This window comes from Syngnathus acus, chromosome 10 (assembly GCF_901709675.1).
Source record: "Syngnathus acus chromosome 10, fSynAcu1.2, whole genome shotgun sequence".
Classification (NCBI taxonomy): Eukaryota; Metazoa; Chordata; class Actinopteri; order Syngnathiformes; family Syngnathidae; genus Syngnathus; species Syngnathus acus.
This window is the reverse complement of record NC_051095.1, coordinates 8269929-8284645: the sequence shown is the minus strand read 5'-3', so window position 1 is coordinate 8284645 and position 14717 is coordinate 8269929. Positions and strand designations below refer to the sequence as shown.

The 14717-nt window shown below is 40.7% G+C and overlaps 1 protein-coding gene across 2 annotated transcripts in view; it reads left to right on the top strand.

Moving 5' to 3' along the window:
• drp2 (dystrophin related protein 2) overlaps positions 1–14717 on the top strand; it is a 73866-nt gene that overhangs the window by 30799 nt on the left and 28350 nt on the right. For both annotated transcript variants that reach the window (XM_037261645.1, XM_037261644.1), the window contains 6 exons: positions 4377–4533; positions 9732–9852; positions 10846–10957; positions 11254–11410; positions 12684–12830; positions 14545–14623. In XM_037261645.1, coding sequence (XP_037117540.1) covers positions 4377–4533; positions 9732–9852; positions 10846–10957; positions 11254–11410; positions 12684–12830; positions 14545–14623 — 773 coding nt within the window. The remainder of the gene's footprint in view (positions 1–4376; positions 4534–9731; positions 9853–10845; positions 10958–11253; positions 11411–12683; positions 12831–14544; positions 14624–14717) is intronic.

The window sequence follows — 14717 nt, the reverse complement described above, 5'->3', positions numbered from 1 at the left end:
TTTTAAAGACGGGAGGTACAAATAAACAAGCTCAATGAATTATTTTCCTTCTTGATACCCTTGCGGTTAATGTTGGGATCTGCCCTATCTGACTTCTGGAACAATTTTCATAAATTTCTGTTGAGTGAGAAGGAGGCACAGTGCTCAAAGCCTCCTTCTGGCCCTGAGGCAACACAGCAACAAGCTCTTCTCCTGAAACAGCCCAAATTCTGCTTCAGTCTCCTACACATTAATTAATCATGGAAGCGGTAAACGCTAAGCTTCTCGCTGTAATCTCCCCGACTGATTGGGGAGTTGAATTTCCATTTGACAACGTTATTTACTTTCGAATGGGAACTGTCAAGCAACGGGGGGGCATGACACTGTGCTGCATTAAACTCCATACAAAGGTTGCCCAAGTCACGACATATTTGACATTTCCAGCTCGAAATGATAAGAATTCTTCCCGCAGCGAGCAACAGTGATATTCCAATGCCGGGCTCGTGGGTTTATCTCTGCTGGATCCTTTGCACGCTGCTAATCCCGGAAATGAAAAGGTCTGCGATCTTTTATTACAACAATATTATTGCAATATCACACTGATCTGATCATGCCTTCCCTTGTGATAGCGTTCCGAGATGATGCCAGTCTTGCTGCTGCATGTTTGGTGACAAACACTAGAAGTCATCTCTTGGTTTTGTCTTGTCATTGGTTCATTTGACTTTGACACTGTGAACCCCAATTTATCTTGGGGGATATATAGCAGAGCCACTAGCTTATTGCTAATATATAATAATGAACTCCATATACTGGCTAACGGAAAATAACATGAAATGCCGCTGCCATTCTAACCCTTCAAACAACCCATCACCACCCATCATTCCTTATCAAATTCAAGGTGACATTAAAATATATAACCCTAATCAAAGTCAAAGTCTGCTTTATTGTCAATTTCTTCACATGTCAAGACACACAAAGAGATTGAAATTGCGTTTCCTACTATCCCACGGTGACAAGACATATTACATATTATATATATGTACATTATATTATATTGGTCCACGGACAAACAAAACATTCAAGTCAACAATACAAAAAGTAAAAACAAGAAGGCACATACAATGAATAAATAAGAGCAATGAATAAATAAATAAGAGCAACATGGTTGAAATGGAGCAATTGTGCATACAGCAGACAGTCAGTATATAGCGCAAAAGTACAGGAGGAGTCAACGTGTCTTGAAATGAACGTTTACAACCATGCAGAAAAGGATCGGTTAAATATCTGCTCTACAGCAACATGTTGATTTATTCTGCCATCCTCCGAGCCTGTTTTCCTCCGATTTGTAAACGTACTAGTGACAATCTAACGAAGTGTTTACTAAAGCCATACATTCCTGATTGGATTACCGGGATTGTTAATGCCGTCTGAGCGTCAGTGAGTAATGTGCTCCAGTGTTTGTTGAGGAAAATGTATTTACACATCAAACAGCCACTTGCTCATTTCAATGACTGTTAACACTGTAGCTTGCTTTAGAGCCAGTAGACAATTCACTGTATTGCTTACAATATAAACAAAAACAAAAACAACTCTCAATGATGTTTTCTCTTTAATACCCAACTGCAGCAACATGATCTGCCTCTTTAAGTAGATACATGTCCCTCTGGAGCCAGTGGAGATTGAAAAGGAGTTAAAAGGAAGGGAAATGATGGGATATAAAATCAGTAGATGGCCAGAAAGCCACTGTGAATGAGAAACAATGTCCTGTTTGTGTGGTGAATGATAAACACATTGGGGACTTTGTGGTAGCACATTCATGCTATTTACTTTCTTACCGTGTCACAGAAAACAACAATCGAGAGTGGCATTCAGTGGAGCACAGACCTCCGCTGAGGCCCAATAATCATAATGGCCATTGTTTATCTTTATAGACACCACATTTGCATATGTCTGAATTTTGGTCTTATAAGAATGCTGAGTAGAAGACAATTACATTATGTGCTGCATAGTAACCGCATCACACACACCAATCACAAATCAATAATTCTAAGAAAATCATGTTAGACTGTATTTGCACCACCAATTAGATGCGATGTCTACAATTATTGGGAGAGAGGCAAAACATAAAACATTTGTTTGGTTTGTGGTTCATGATGCCATAAAGGGAGACTATAAAAGAAAAATCAACTAATGTGAGGCCTCATTTTATGTAACCATACAAAAACATGTTTACACCATCTTTAAAAGGAATATCTACCCACATTGTTTTATTTGTCATCACATTTGCCGGCGTCTAAGTGGACTACCTGGAACTGTTTGTGTCCTGGGCGCTTTTCAAAGCTTGTGTGTTACGAAACAAGCTGTGTCAGTCCTTACACATTGGCCATCTAGTTATCCACAACAACCTCTACCTTCAGATAGAAGTAAAAAAAAAAAAAAAAACTTAAAAAGAGTTCCATAATAGTCTCTAATGAACTTTCAGGTATTACTTGATTGGAGTAAACAGTGAGACTCACAAATACAAAATCAAAGCATGGAAAAGTTGCTCACACATTATAAACGGCCAACTCACTGATTCCAGTTCCTGATATCAAATAAATGCTCAAACTCTTGCCACAGGATGCTCTTTTCATTCCAACACAACTCTGTGCTTTATTTCTCCCTCTCTGGGAGGGTAGCCTATAATGGAAGCCCCAGTGATGGACAAATGTGTTATTATCTCTGTGTGTGTGTTCTGCTAATGCTGTGCGCATTTCTGTATTAGCTTGTGAACGTCTGGAGGTTTTTGTTGTGAGGGTAGAAGCATTTTAATGCCAGGGTTGTCTGCTGATGGATGACCTGACTCAGACAAGCAAGAGCCTAGTTTTTGTGTATGACTCAGAAGCTGTGTGTAAAGTTGTACTGCTGTATTTATATGTATTTGCTGTAATGGTGAGTTGTATTTAAAAAATATGAACGACGTCATCGAGTCGTCCACTTCAACTCAACTTTCGATACATAATCGAGTTGTTTATCCCTTCTGTATGTACATATTTGCACTGATAAGCACTCATTACATTTCTTATAATGAATGTATTTGAATTGATTTAAACTACAACCCCAACATGGAGCATTTTATGATGCTGTTAACCAAATACCTCCTTATCAGTGTCAATCAAACGTAAGAGTTATCTTCCTGCCGGCGTACTTAATTACTACCTAATCAATTAATTCTAATCTTTTCATACTTACCCACTTTCTTTCCATCTACCTTCTTTCCCTCCTTCCTGCTGGCATCTCTGATGTAATTCCACATCTCTCTTGTGTGCTCATGTGTGCCAAATTCAGTTTGCAGAAAACTGCCTTACACTTCCTTTTCTTCACTCACCAATGTGAACTGAAGTGAACCCACTGATGAACGTGTGCTAATGGTACACGTAGAGAAAGACTCCTTGCACAGATCTGGCGAATCATATGCCTTGCCGCCATGTCTTGTACATCTGTGACATTATTGTGCGGCTATATTTGATGACTACTGATGACTTCACCGATGCTCGAGTACTGGCTTCTGGTGTGTAAATGAAACGCTGGGATATTTTCACGGCTCTAATGTCTCTTTATAGCCCTTTTAATGCCAGTTGCAGTGTAAAAGCAACACTTGGTGCTTGCTGCTTGGCGGTAATTAAACATTCATCCATCCATTTTCTATACTGATCCTCTCTTAGTGTACAGTAATTAAAGATGAAGATATCTTTAAAAAAAAAAATATATATATATACATTTCTGTTTTAAAAAGCACTGTTATCTATTTCGTGTTTTGCCGGCAACAATGACAAAGTGTCGGCTCAGCTAATGAATTACTTATGAATAATTTATCCTCATTGCACAGTGATTACCCTGCACCTTTATTTGCAATTGTATTGTCTTTACTTGCTATATGTAGCATGTAGTAAGCGAACAAAAGGAAGAAGAAGAATTAATCCGAATGTCTTTTTTTTCCCCTCTATTTCTTTTCTCTCTCCGCGTTTATTCTCCAGGGATTTTGTCTGATAGCAAACGAATTTTAATGTTCGGAATAAAAATTGTCAAAAAAAAAAAAGCCCACAATGGGCAAATTCACTACAAAAAAATACACTAGCATTAGGATAGTTCTTAAAGTAAAGAAAATGTAATACTATTAGAATTTAGAACGTTAAGAGCATAAAGTAGCAGCAAACATAGTATTCTTGAAACATCTTATTTAAGCCCCTCACACACACAATATCTAGTATAGTACACTCTAACAAATTTCACTGTAAAACTAACAGGTCATAGTCAAGTTGGGTCTTGAATCCCAAGTCTCAAGTCAAGCCACGTGACTGCTGTACTGGTAGAAGTATGTAACCAAATGTTGCTTGGTTATATGTGTGTGTTGTCAGTGTTCGAATAGAGGCCATCTCGGACAACAGTGGGAAGCTGCAGCTCTCCCTGCAGGAGATCATCGAATGGCTGACAGCGAAGGACGAGGAGCTGTCGGAGCAGCTGCCCATAGGAGGCGACGTGGGGGCCGTGCAGCACCAGAGGGAGTTCCACCAGGTAATGCCAAAGCCTTTTGAAATGGCGCACAGACTCCATTGACTCGAGTGCCTCAAGAGGAATTCGTGACCACAGTCTGATAGATTTACACATAAATACAGAGAGATGTATTCAGTGGGCGTTACGGCTTAATGGAAGTGTGGCGGCGAGGACAAGTCCCGCTGAGTGCCCCTTTCCACTTTTAAGCTTGCTATCGGTTTTCTTAGTGTGAAAATGGATTGAGGGTGTTCCCAGGGTCATGTGCTATGATCTATGTGATGCGTGTGATTGCTCAGCCATTTATATCTTCATTTTCTATGGTAAATTGGTTCCAGTCGAAGACGGATGGTACGGAAGGAAAAAAAAAAATACATTATCGTCTGTTTAATGTTTTTGAGGCGCGACATCAAGGCTTGAGTCCTGATTGTCACGAGTCAAAGTTTCAAGATAGAAGGCCCTCGCGCCTTCTGTTATCGTGTGATTTGAATGTGTTATTGTCCAGCGGTCGGCGGGACATTTTTACAGTTTGATAACATTAAAAGATATCAAATATCGCAAGGACATCTTGGTTTTTGAGTTTAAAGAAGTGCCAAGATTAACACTTTATTAAGTCGCTTTTTGATATCGCACTTTTCACAAAATTACAAAGTACATCCACAGGTTAAACTCTGAATTGGGGAAAGGCGTTTGACTAAATGTCACTTTTTTTTAGTCAATGGTGCCTTGAGATATGAATGCCCTAATGCACAAGGTATGAGCCATCATTCAGGTGATTTGTTTTAGCTTTGACTTGCAGGCAAAAATTCGGAAAAACCAAACCACTATAGCTTTGCTTCGGCCAAGTTCGTTCAGCCACGAGCAAACAAACAATGCAAAAGGTCATAGACGGGCAAACAAATGTCATCTGTATTTCTACCCTTTACACGTGTAAACAGATAATACATCAATCTGCATGTGAGCTGAGCAGCTATAATAAATAAAACAGTAAAATCAAAGTGGAAAGAAAAGAACAAAAGAAAGATTGTACAAACACAACAATTCTGGACAGATATTTTGTTAAAGGGGAGATGATGAGTGTGCGAGACATGATGGAAAACTATATGATGGCCAACAGATTTGGTCACGTGGTGTTTTGAATGGCCTTGAAAATGAACAGGAGGATTCTAAATGTTGTAAAAATGAGTTGATGTGGTTGATGGAACCTGGTTTTTGGCATGATTCAAGCAGCTGAATTATGGACCAGTTGGAGTTTATGGAGGGATTTGTGAGGGAGACTTAAAAGAAGGAAATTGCGGTGAACGGAGATGGCAGTGGAGCAGGGAGTGAGGGACGGGCGAAGGCCATTAATATTGTGGAGATGGAGGTAGGATGTGGACCGTGTGATGTTATTTATTTGAGTTTTAAAAGATAGGTTGCTGTCGGGTGACATACTCTTAACATGCGGAATTGTAATGGGGAAACTGATCGTTTTGAGAAGTGCAGATTTCAACATAGCTGGGAGAAATCAATTTGGTCAGGTTTGCGCTAAAAATGATAGAATTTCAGATGATGGTGGGGCATGGTACTTGGATTTGTGATCTTGTGTTTGTGGTATTTCCTGTGGGAACGAGATATGTGAAGAAAAGAATGGGTCCCATAACAGATCCCTGGGGCACGTGTGATGACTGGGGGATGCCTGCGAGGTGAATGATTGAAGTTGAATCGACTGATTTTAGATAGCTAAAATACAAAGCGGTGTGTGTTATCCGACATAAACAATAAATGCTTTGTAACAAATATTGTAGCTGTTCATCTTGACAATGCAAACTAAATAAAATTAACAATCAGTTGCTCCATCCTTAATTTCGAAAAGTATTACATAATATAGGAAAAAAATACAAAAATAACATGACAATAAAATTAGACAAAACAGGTAGTGATGCAATCAACAGTTTCATTCCAAGTTGTCAAAAAGACTATTTACAATACTTCATTATTTAATTTGATATTTACAGGGACAGCAAAAGTGTAATCAGGCTTAAGAAGTAACACAAATTGACACCTAATACATTTAATAACTGGTAACAACAGCAAGGGTCTAAGAAAAGAACCCTGTGGAACTCCACACACTGAAGTCATTGCATCATTTCAATCATACATCCCTCCACCTTTGCTGTAAAGTGAGGATTCAAAAAAATAAACTTTTCATTCATTTTCTCCCCTCTCATCCTGTCTGGGTATCTCTTGGCTGTCCTATTTTCAGCGCAACCTGATTTATAATCTGCAGTGTCTCAGCTTTCTCCGTGCCTGGTTGCTCTGAAACGTCCTCCAACAAAGCAAAATTGGAGATTGCATGCCAGAGTTCTATGGAGATTTAAAGCGTTTTAAGAAATGTGAATTATTGATCCTAAGTGGATTTATCCCAATGTCTTTTTTTTGCGGATGATGAATTCCCATCTGTCTTTAAAAAATAAATAAATAAAAAAAATAAAATAAATTTGCTTGTGTCTTTAGGAGTTTAGGAGTGTATTAAGCGGATGTGTGTCCTCGAGGGTGACCAAGGGATTTGGGAAGAGAAAATATTTGTAAAGCTGTGGGAGCGTTTTGTCTTTCTTTCCTCAACGTTGGGGTGAGTGAGCATGTGTGCAACACGGGGAAGGAGGATTTTGCTACTCTTTACACAGCATCAGTCTTTTTCTTTGCCTCGTGTGAAAGGAAGAAAAAAATCCATCTTCCTTGTCAACAAATCCCAAAGAGGGACTGTCTACAGGTAAAAGTAAATGTGATGCCAGCAACACGTTGAGATGAAGTCATTGAAGTCATTTCCTCCCTCGGAAATGCTCTACACTGTGCATAATTCACCCTAGTCTGATCTGAAGCCTCTTAATATTCATTCAACCAAAGATGAAGCCTCAGAGTGTGAAATTTAGCCCGTATTAAAATTTTAACAAGGCAGCTAGTCGAGGAATTCATGGATCCCCTCTGGTCAGACTGAAAAGAGGCAGCATAGAAACAATGGGGAACCTGAGTAGATGGGAATGGTGAGCAATAAAAAAAAAAAGGGATAGGTGTGGGAAGTGGTTTGCTTGTTTGTGCGATGGAGGAAGGTTTGCACAGGGAATCTTATCGTACTCTCAAATTTCAGACATTTAAATCATATTTTTCTCCGCGCTGGCTGCAATGTGCATGCCTTTCATTTGGGTTTTTGTGTTTGAATCTCATCGCCTGGGGTTTCTCAAGCTAGCTGGGCCCTTGTCTACTGAAATTGTAATTCGTGTTGAAGCTTGTGTGTAATCAGCATGGCAACATTTCATCCACGACATTATTACGGCTCAAAGACAATTAACATAGCATTCCAATGAGTTGCATACTACAAAGCAGAGTTGTATTATCAACACAACAAGCGCAGGAGCAGCAACCACCGTGACTCACACTTTTCTTCAAAAAGCACTGTGGGCCGGAGGGGTACCAGCTTCTCACATTTAGAAATTTGTTTGACTAAATTCAAGTACTTTGTTTGACTAAAGTACAATTATTGTTATTAAGATCGTTATTGCAGAAAATGAAAATTGCTCAAAATACCCTAAATAGTCCAAGGGTTTTTTTTGGACTCAAGTTCAAGCACAAAAGCCTACAAGTTCCGTAAATGAATAGAGCGACGCCTACGAGCAGACTACCTATGACGGCATAGTTCGATGTTGCGTTTGAAAAGCCAGTCAAAAATCAAGGCTTTATTTCAGAAACGAACAAGAGACATTTTACCGCAGATAGCATCATCTCCCATTGAAACCAATACAAAGGGCTCCTTGAGAAAAAAAAAATCTCTACCTGGATCTAAAATGTTCAAGAACATCTCAAATAAAGACATAATAAACACACACACACACACACTTGAACCTTTATGACGTTCTGTAAAGAAAATGAAATCCCTGTATTGCAAAAGTAGACAAAGATTAGTTATTATGCTGGAGAACATGCCAGTTCCAGGCTGTGCATGTCTTCTCAACCAGCTCCTGCTGGAGTTCCAGTGGAGCTGCCTTCTTGCCATTTAATTGACTCTTATGTGCCAGCAGGCCAGCTGTATGACTTTCCCTTAGAGGATTCATACTGCTTTCTGAGCTCTTCTCTGGGCTTCCAGCACAAGCACACTGCAATGTAATCCCATGTGATCCTGCCAGTAGAACCCCGTGATGCCTTGAACTAACTTCTGTGCTCAAAACGTGCTGCTGAGGTCTTCCTGGTGTGTATTTGTGTCTTATCTGGTATTCCCCATCTGAAGTTGTTTGCTATGATGCTTTTAACGGAGATTAGATCGTCTATAACTTGTGCAAAAAGTGCTGAGACTCATCACGACTCCAGTCAGGCTGTGATGGTTCGGGGTGGAAATCGAAAACTGGTTTTCTTTTTTTTTAAATTTTGGTTAGAAATCATTTATTTTTTTGACCTGACGATTCCACAAGTGATGGTGCAAACCCAAATGCCAATGCTTGTCTGTCTATAATATAGATGTCTATAATATAATGTAGTCTGACTTTTTCTCCGGTTCCCTGAAAAACAAGGAAATGTTATAGGAGCTGTTACATGCCACTTTGATTTGCTTTGTATTGTAATTTCCTCTTTAACAAGCCATCCAAAAAAGGCTTCCCATTACCTTATCACCTTGCCGCCACGACACTTTGAGTGAATAAACAAAAAGGTGCAAACAGGGAATTTCTACCGGCGCATAGCCTTAATTTTTCAGGCATCAAAACTGACAAATCTTCTTTCTATTGGCCCAGTACCAAATGATCCACAGCCTGGTACCAGGCAGATATCAGTCGGTATGGGTCTCAATCCACTTGCTTGCTTAATGGTGCATTCGGGTGTGCTTGTAAGGACTGTAAATATCTTGCTTTTTCTCCTCAGGTGGTCGTTTCCCAGTGGCGATACATCACTATCATTGACTGCCTGGGAGTAAATACTGTAACAGATGGCTGACATAAACTTGTTTGAATTACAGATCATTGGAAGCCAAACCCACTTAGTTGTTTTTCTGACTGTGAAGGATTATCGCCGCGTTTGTCTGAAGGCTCTGCAAATCTGTGCGCTGGGCTTGTAACTGAATCTTTTATAAACAAGACACATTTCCCTCTCGCTCTTTCAGATGTCTGGTCAGAGGTTGTTGGTTTGCCGAGAAACTGTTTCTTTCACTTTGTTCTTTTATTCATGCTCGCTTCCCTCTCTTTTGGTTCTCTCACCAGGCTTTCATGGAGGATGTCAAGTCTCGAGGGCCGTTCATCTACTCGGTCTTGGAGTCCGCCCAGTCCTTCCTGGCTCAGCATCCTTTTCAGGAGCCGGAGGAGACCCTGGCAGAAGGCAAAGGTCAGCAGCTCCAATCATTGTCAGAAACCACATATACAGAAGGCATCCATTGCTGTCAGTCCAAGGTGCAGTCCTCAAGAACATATTTTCTGTATCCCCAACCAAGCTTATCCAGGGTCAAAGAGTTACAGATGTAATTGGCAAAACTATAAAGTGATATACGTATATTCAAAATCAAAAGTAAAAGTCCTTGGGGGCCCCTATCCTGCATGTTTTAGATGTTTCCCCTCCCCCAACAGACCTGATTCAAATACAGACATCAGATGCACTATCAGGCTTCTGCAAAGTTTGCTGATGAGCTAATCATTTGAATCAGGGGTGTGGGAGAGCGGAAACGTGACCTCTGACTTAGACAAATATCTGTAACGATGACACGGATTTGCTTTTTGTACTCGTACATGTTTCAAGTCAGAGTTCCATTTGAATCCAGTCCAGGTATAAAAAGAACTAAGCCAAAGAGTTCCAGTCACATTTGTCTTCACTGCAAGTGTCAAAGCCAAGGCCCGGGGGCCGATTCCAGCCCACAATATCATTTTATTTGGCCCGTGAAGACAAACCATGTGTGTTGACTTCAAGTTTCTTGACTTTTAATGATGCTGAGATGAGAATTTGTGTTACTGACATGCCCCGTATGAATTAAATTGAAAAATAGTTGAACAAACAATTGACGAGGTTTTGACTTTAAAACTAGTTACCCGTAATGTTTTGTGTAGTTGGTCAAACATTTATATGGGTTCACAGTCATATCAACCCTGCGAGGGGAAAACTCTGCTTAACTTCTATAAAAGTGGGTTGAGACATAGCAACTGCTGTGGATTGCAAAGTTGTTGTTTTTTTTGCTTATCCCCTAATTCGTACTGTCTTCTTCCCTCCCAATCCTTCCTTGTTATTTCCCAGACCATTCTGTCTTTCTAAGCACCTTTTTACCTTTTATCATTATTTAATATCAAGACGTTATCCCTTATCTATTTTACCATTGTCCCATCTCTGCAGAGGTGTCACCCCGCCGGCGGATTCTGAATGTGAGCCGCTCGGTGTGGAAGCAGGCCAATGTGGCCAGCGACCTGTGGGAGAAGCTGACGGCACGTTGTGTCGACCGACACAGGTCACTGCTTGTTTCTTATTGTGTTTGAAATTCACACATGGCCTAATGAAAATTAGCATGCATGTTATGGGAATTAGAAACATTGTAATAATAATAATAATAATAATTCATTAAATTTGTACAGCGCTTTTCAAAAACCTCCTACTCTAACAGAAAGAGAGCCAGCACATAGAAAAACTGCATCCAACCAAACCCACAGCAAAATATTCTCTCCGCAAACACAGCCCCTTGACTTCTGCCAAAAATAGACAATTGAAACAGCTTCATGCTATTTGTTTTGTTTCCAATCACAACAGACACATGGAGAGGACCTTAGAGCGTCTCCTCCAGATCCAGGCGGTGATGGAGGAGCTAGCGGTGGCCCTTGAGCAGGCCGAAGGGGTGAGAGACGCATGGGAGCCCGTGGGAGACCTCTTCATCGACTCCCTGCAAGACCACATAGATGCTACCAAGGTGAGTAAATATGTACCCATCTGCCCTCCTTTTGGCCATAATTGATGTCTAGTGTTAAAAGAAGTCCAATTTGACCCAAATTAATTCATTAATAATGTAACTTGACGAAGGACTTATTCAAGACATGAAGGTAAGACCTACTTACTCAGGTTTGACTTGATACCATCTGCTCTGAAGAAAACATCCACCTCACACAAAAGTGTGTGTAATCCATTAAAACACCAACGCAGTAGGTTTTCATGAATAATTGAGCCCCGTGTTGCTAGTCAGCAGGATGATGACAAGGCTTGGATTAGAATCCTCGCACAAGTTAAACAAGTGGCAGGTCATTGGCTTCGTCATTACGGAGGAGTCGTTGCGGCCTATAATTGCGTGCCGCTATTCATTAGGCAAAAGGGCACAGTAATCATGTTGCAGCGTGGACTTGTGTCACAGCCAGCACGCTTCGTTCCAACCTTTGGAGCAGATTCTCACTCACTGAATGATGAAAACCAAAAAGTACATGTGACAACGCATGCTAATAAGACGCTGTCATCAGACGTCGATCTGCATTAGTTAATCAACTCTCGATAATGAGTTGCTCGATTAGTTAAAATGTCATAGCTTGTTTTTATCAGTTTAGAACCAAAGCCTCATTTACATACTCAGTTTGAGAAAACAGTCACTCTCATGTCACTCACATTACTTGCTTTTCATCTCAGACATTATGGACAATTATATACTTACAACTTTGTGCAAACCGTTTAGAGAAAGTCCTTTTCTGTGCCTGAGAGTGCACAAAACGAGTTGCTCGGGTTCAAACCAGAACGAGGATCGTGCATGGGCAAAAATTCCCACCCCTGAATCATCTTCCCAGAAGCTGGGTAATAACCATGACTGTGTTGCAGTCTCATCGCAAATAAATATCACATAAAAGATTTCCTCCTCCGGGTTCATCTCAGCTTTCGAGTTTTTTAAGATCTGCACTCAAAATGCCCAAAAGTATTAAAAACCGCTGACAGAGCAAAATATCTGGCACAGTCATAAATATATATATGCACCCATAAGATGTGTTCCCACTCTGTGTTTTATTGGTCGTGGTGAGACTGGTTCAAAGAGTCTCTTGCACTCAGGTTTTAGAACCGCAACAGACGGTGACGATGATTGTGTGTAAATGTTCCTTTTAGTTAGAATTTTGATCACCCACATTTTCACACAGTTCAATTTTCCAATTTTCTGGATGGCTGTGTCATTATTATAATAATTTAATTAGAGCAATTAAATCCCACTACAGCTTTTCAAAGAAGAACTGACGCAGGTGAAGGAGGGAATGAAGCACATCAACGACCTGGCCCACCAACTGGCTATTTCCGACGTTCATTTGTCCATGGAAAACGCTCGCGCCCTGGAGCACCTCAATAACAGATGGAAACTGCTACAGGTACAGACTATTGCCCGGTCTCCAAAGTTGCCCAGTATCCTCTCACATCAAAATTGCCATAAGCACTCAAGGCTTTGACGCAGTAGTTCTCAAACTATCTTGGGAGACCAAATAATTACTTTTGCAAGAAATGCAAAGCCGCTTATGGGGATATCAAACAAACAGTTGTCCTGGACCGACAATGTTTGAGAACCACTATTTTCATTTTTAAAGGTTTAGTAAGGTTCAGTTGACCCATGGCAAGATTTTCACTGTTTCTCCCACAGGGCTTCCGATAGTTAAAACCTCGGTTCTGCCTTTTTCCTAGAAATCAATTCTCCCATTTCAAATGTGCACTTGATGCCTCTATCTTCCTTGTTTCATTCCTTTGCCTCCGAGGCCTCAAAATGGTTCAGAGTGAATCAGTTGGCCGGCTCAACAACACACAGCAGATTAAACCAGAGGGTTTGTTTTGTAATCCAGTGAAGCAAGTAAAGTTGGCTGCTTCAACATTAGCCTTTGTCCTCCGTCTTGAACTTATTGGATTGCTGGCGGCGATGCAAGGTCACAATGCGGTTCTTCTCAAGCTTTTCTCTCCAAATCTCATAGGAATTTCACACACGCACACACACACACACCATTTCTGTATTGATTATATTTGAGCACGCACCAAGCGCTTTATTAGCTACACTTGTGCTGCATTGGTTTGCCAACAACAGGAGGGTTCGGGTTAGGGTTTATACACATGTTGGAATGGTTTAGATTTTTTTTTAATTTATTTTTTTTAAGCCTTTCACCTGTAGGAACTTGTGCAAATGTGCTGGAATCACAAAAAAAGTACCCAAATACAAATGTACTGTTCTGTATTTGAAAAAAAGGTTTAAGATACTGTAGCATGTATTTCATTAATGTCTTCACTTAGCACTCTTTCAGGTTAACAATTCATTGTGGCACTTTCTGCCAGGACTATTTCCATCTTCATTAAAACTGCCACCCAACTTCCTATTCCTGCACCGTGTTGATTTTGGCTGCTCTGCTTTCACCGTGGACCGATGTCCAAATTTGATTTGCTAATATTTGTCGATCGGGGCTAATGTAGGCATTTGTCTTCCTTATGGCGGCTCAAATTGCCAGAGCACAGCAGATCACATTTGGGCTCGGCAGCAATTAGTTACATCACAGCCCAAATCATAGCAGTTTATTTTCAAGGACGTACGCACCCTTAGAAATCATTTTAAAAGTATCTGAGTCATTCGAGCCTTGGCTGTAATATTTCAAGGCTGGTCTTTCTTTAACGGAGGAGTCACTGCGACTGGATTTACCTCCCAATATTTGCAGATGTGTTTCAACACCCCGCTGAGTGGAGCGTAATTTATGAAGCGAATGCCGGCGCCGATATCCTTCATCCATGTCGCGTTTCGTTTCATCCCCTTGCCCTCTTTCGCACGTTGCCTGCCGGAGCACCTGAGGAATCGCTGATCCCTTTCCGCCCCGATTTATGATTCTGTGATCTGTGTCAAGCTTTCTTACCTGATGCTCTTCAAAGGCTTCTCAAAGTCCTTCAGGGGGGGAAACGTTTGTGAAAGACATCATTCGTATTCCAGGCTTTGCTATTAGAGGAATAGCAGGTGTTCGGCGTGTATGAGCTGCCATTGTGGGGCTTTGTGACAGCTGGGTGACACGTAGCATTATTCCCTTTGATTTAACATGGTGTGTTTTCCGTGTGTCTTCTCAGGGTTCCATTGAGGAGAGGCTAAAGCAACTCCAGGACGCACACCGAGACTTTGGCCCTGGATCGCAGCACTTCCTTTCAAGTAAGCAAGAAGCAAGCAAAAAAACTCAGATGGCCAGACGAGTAAACTAACTCTTCTGCGTCAATTCAAGGTAAAGTCCAATTTAATTGTGTAG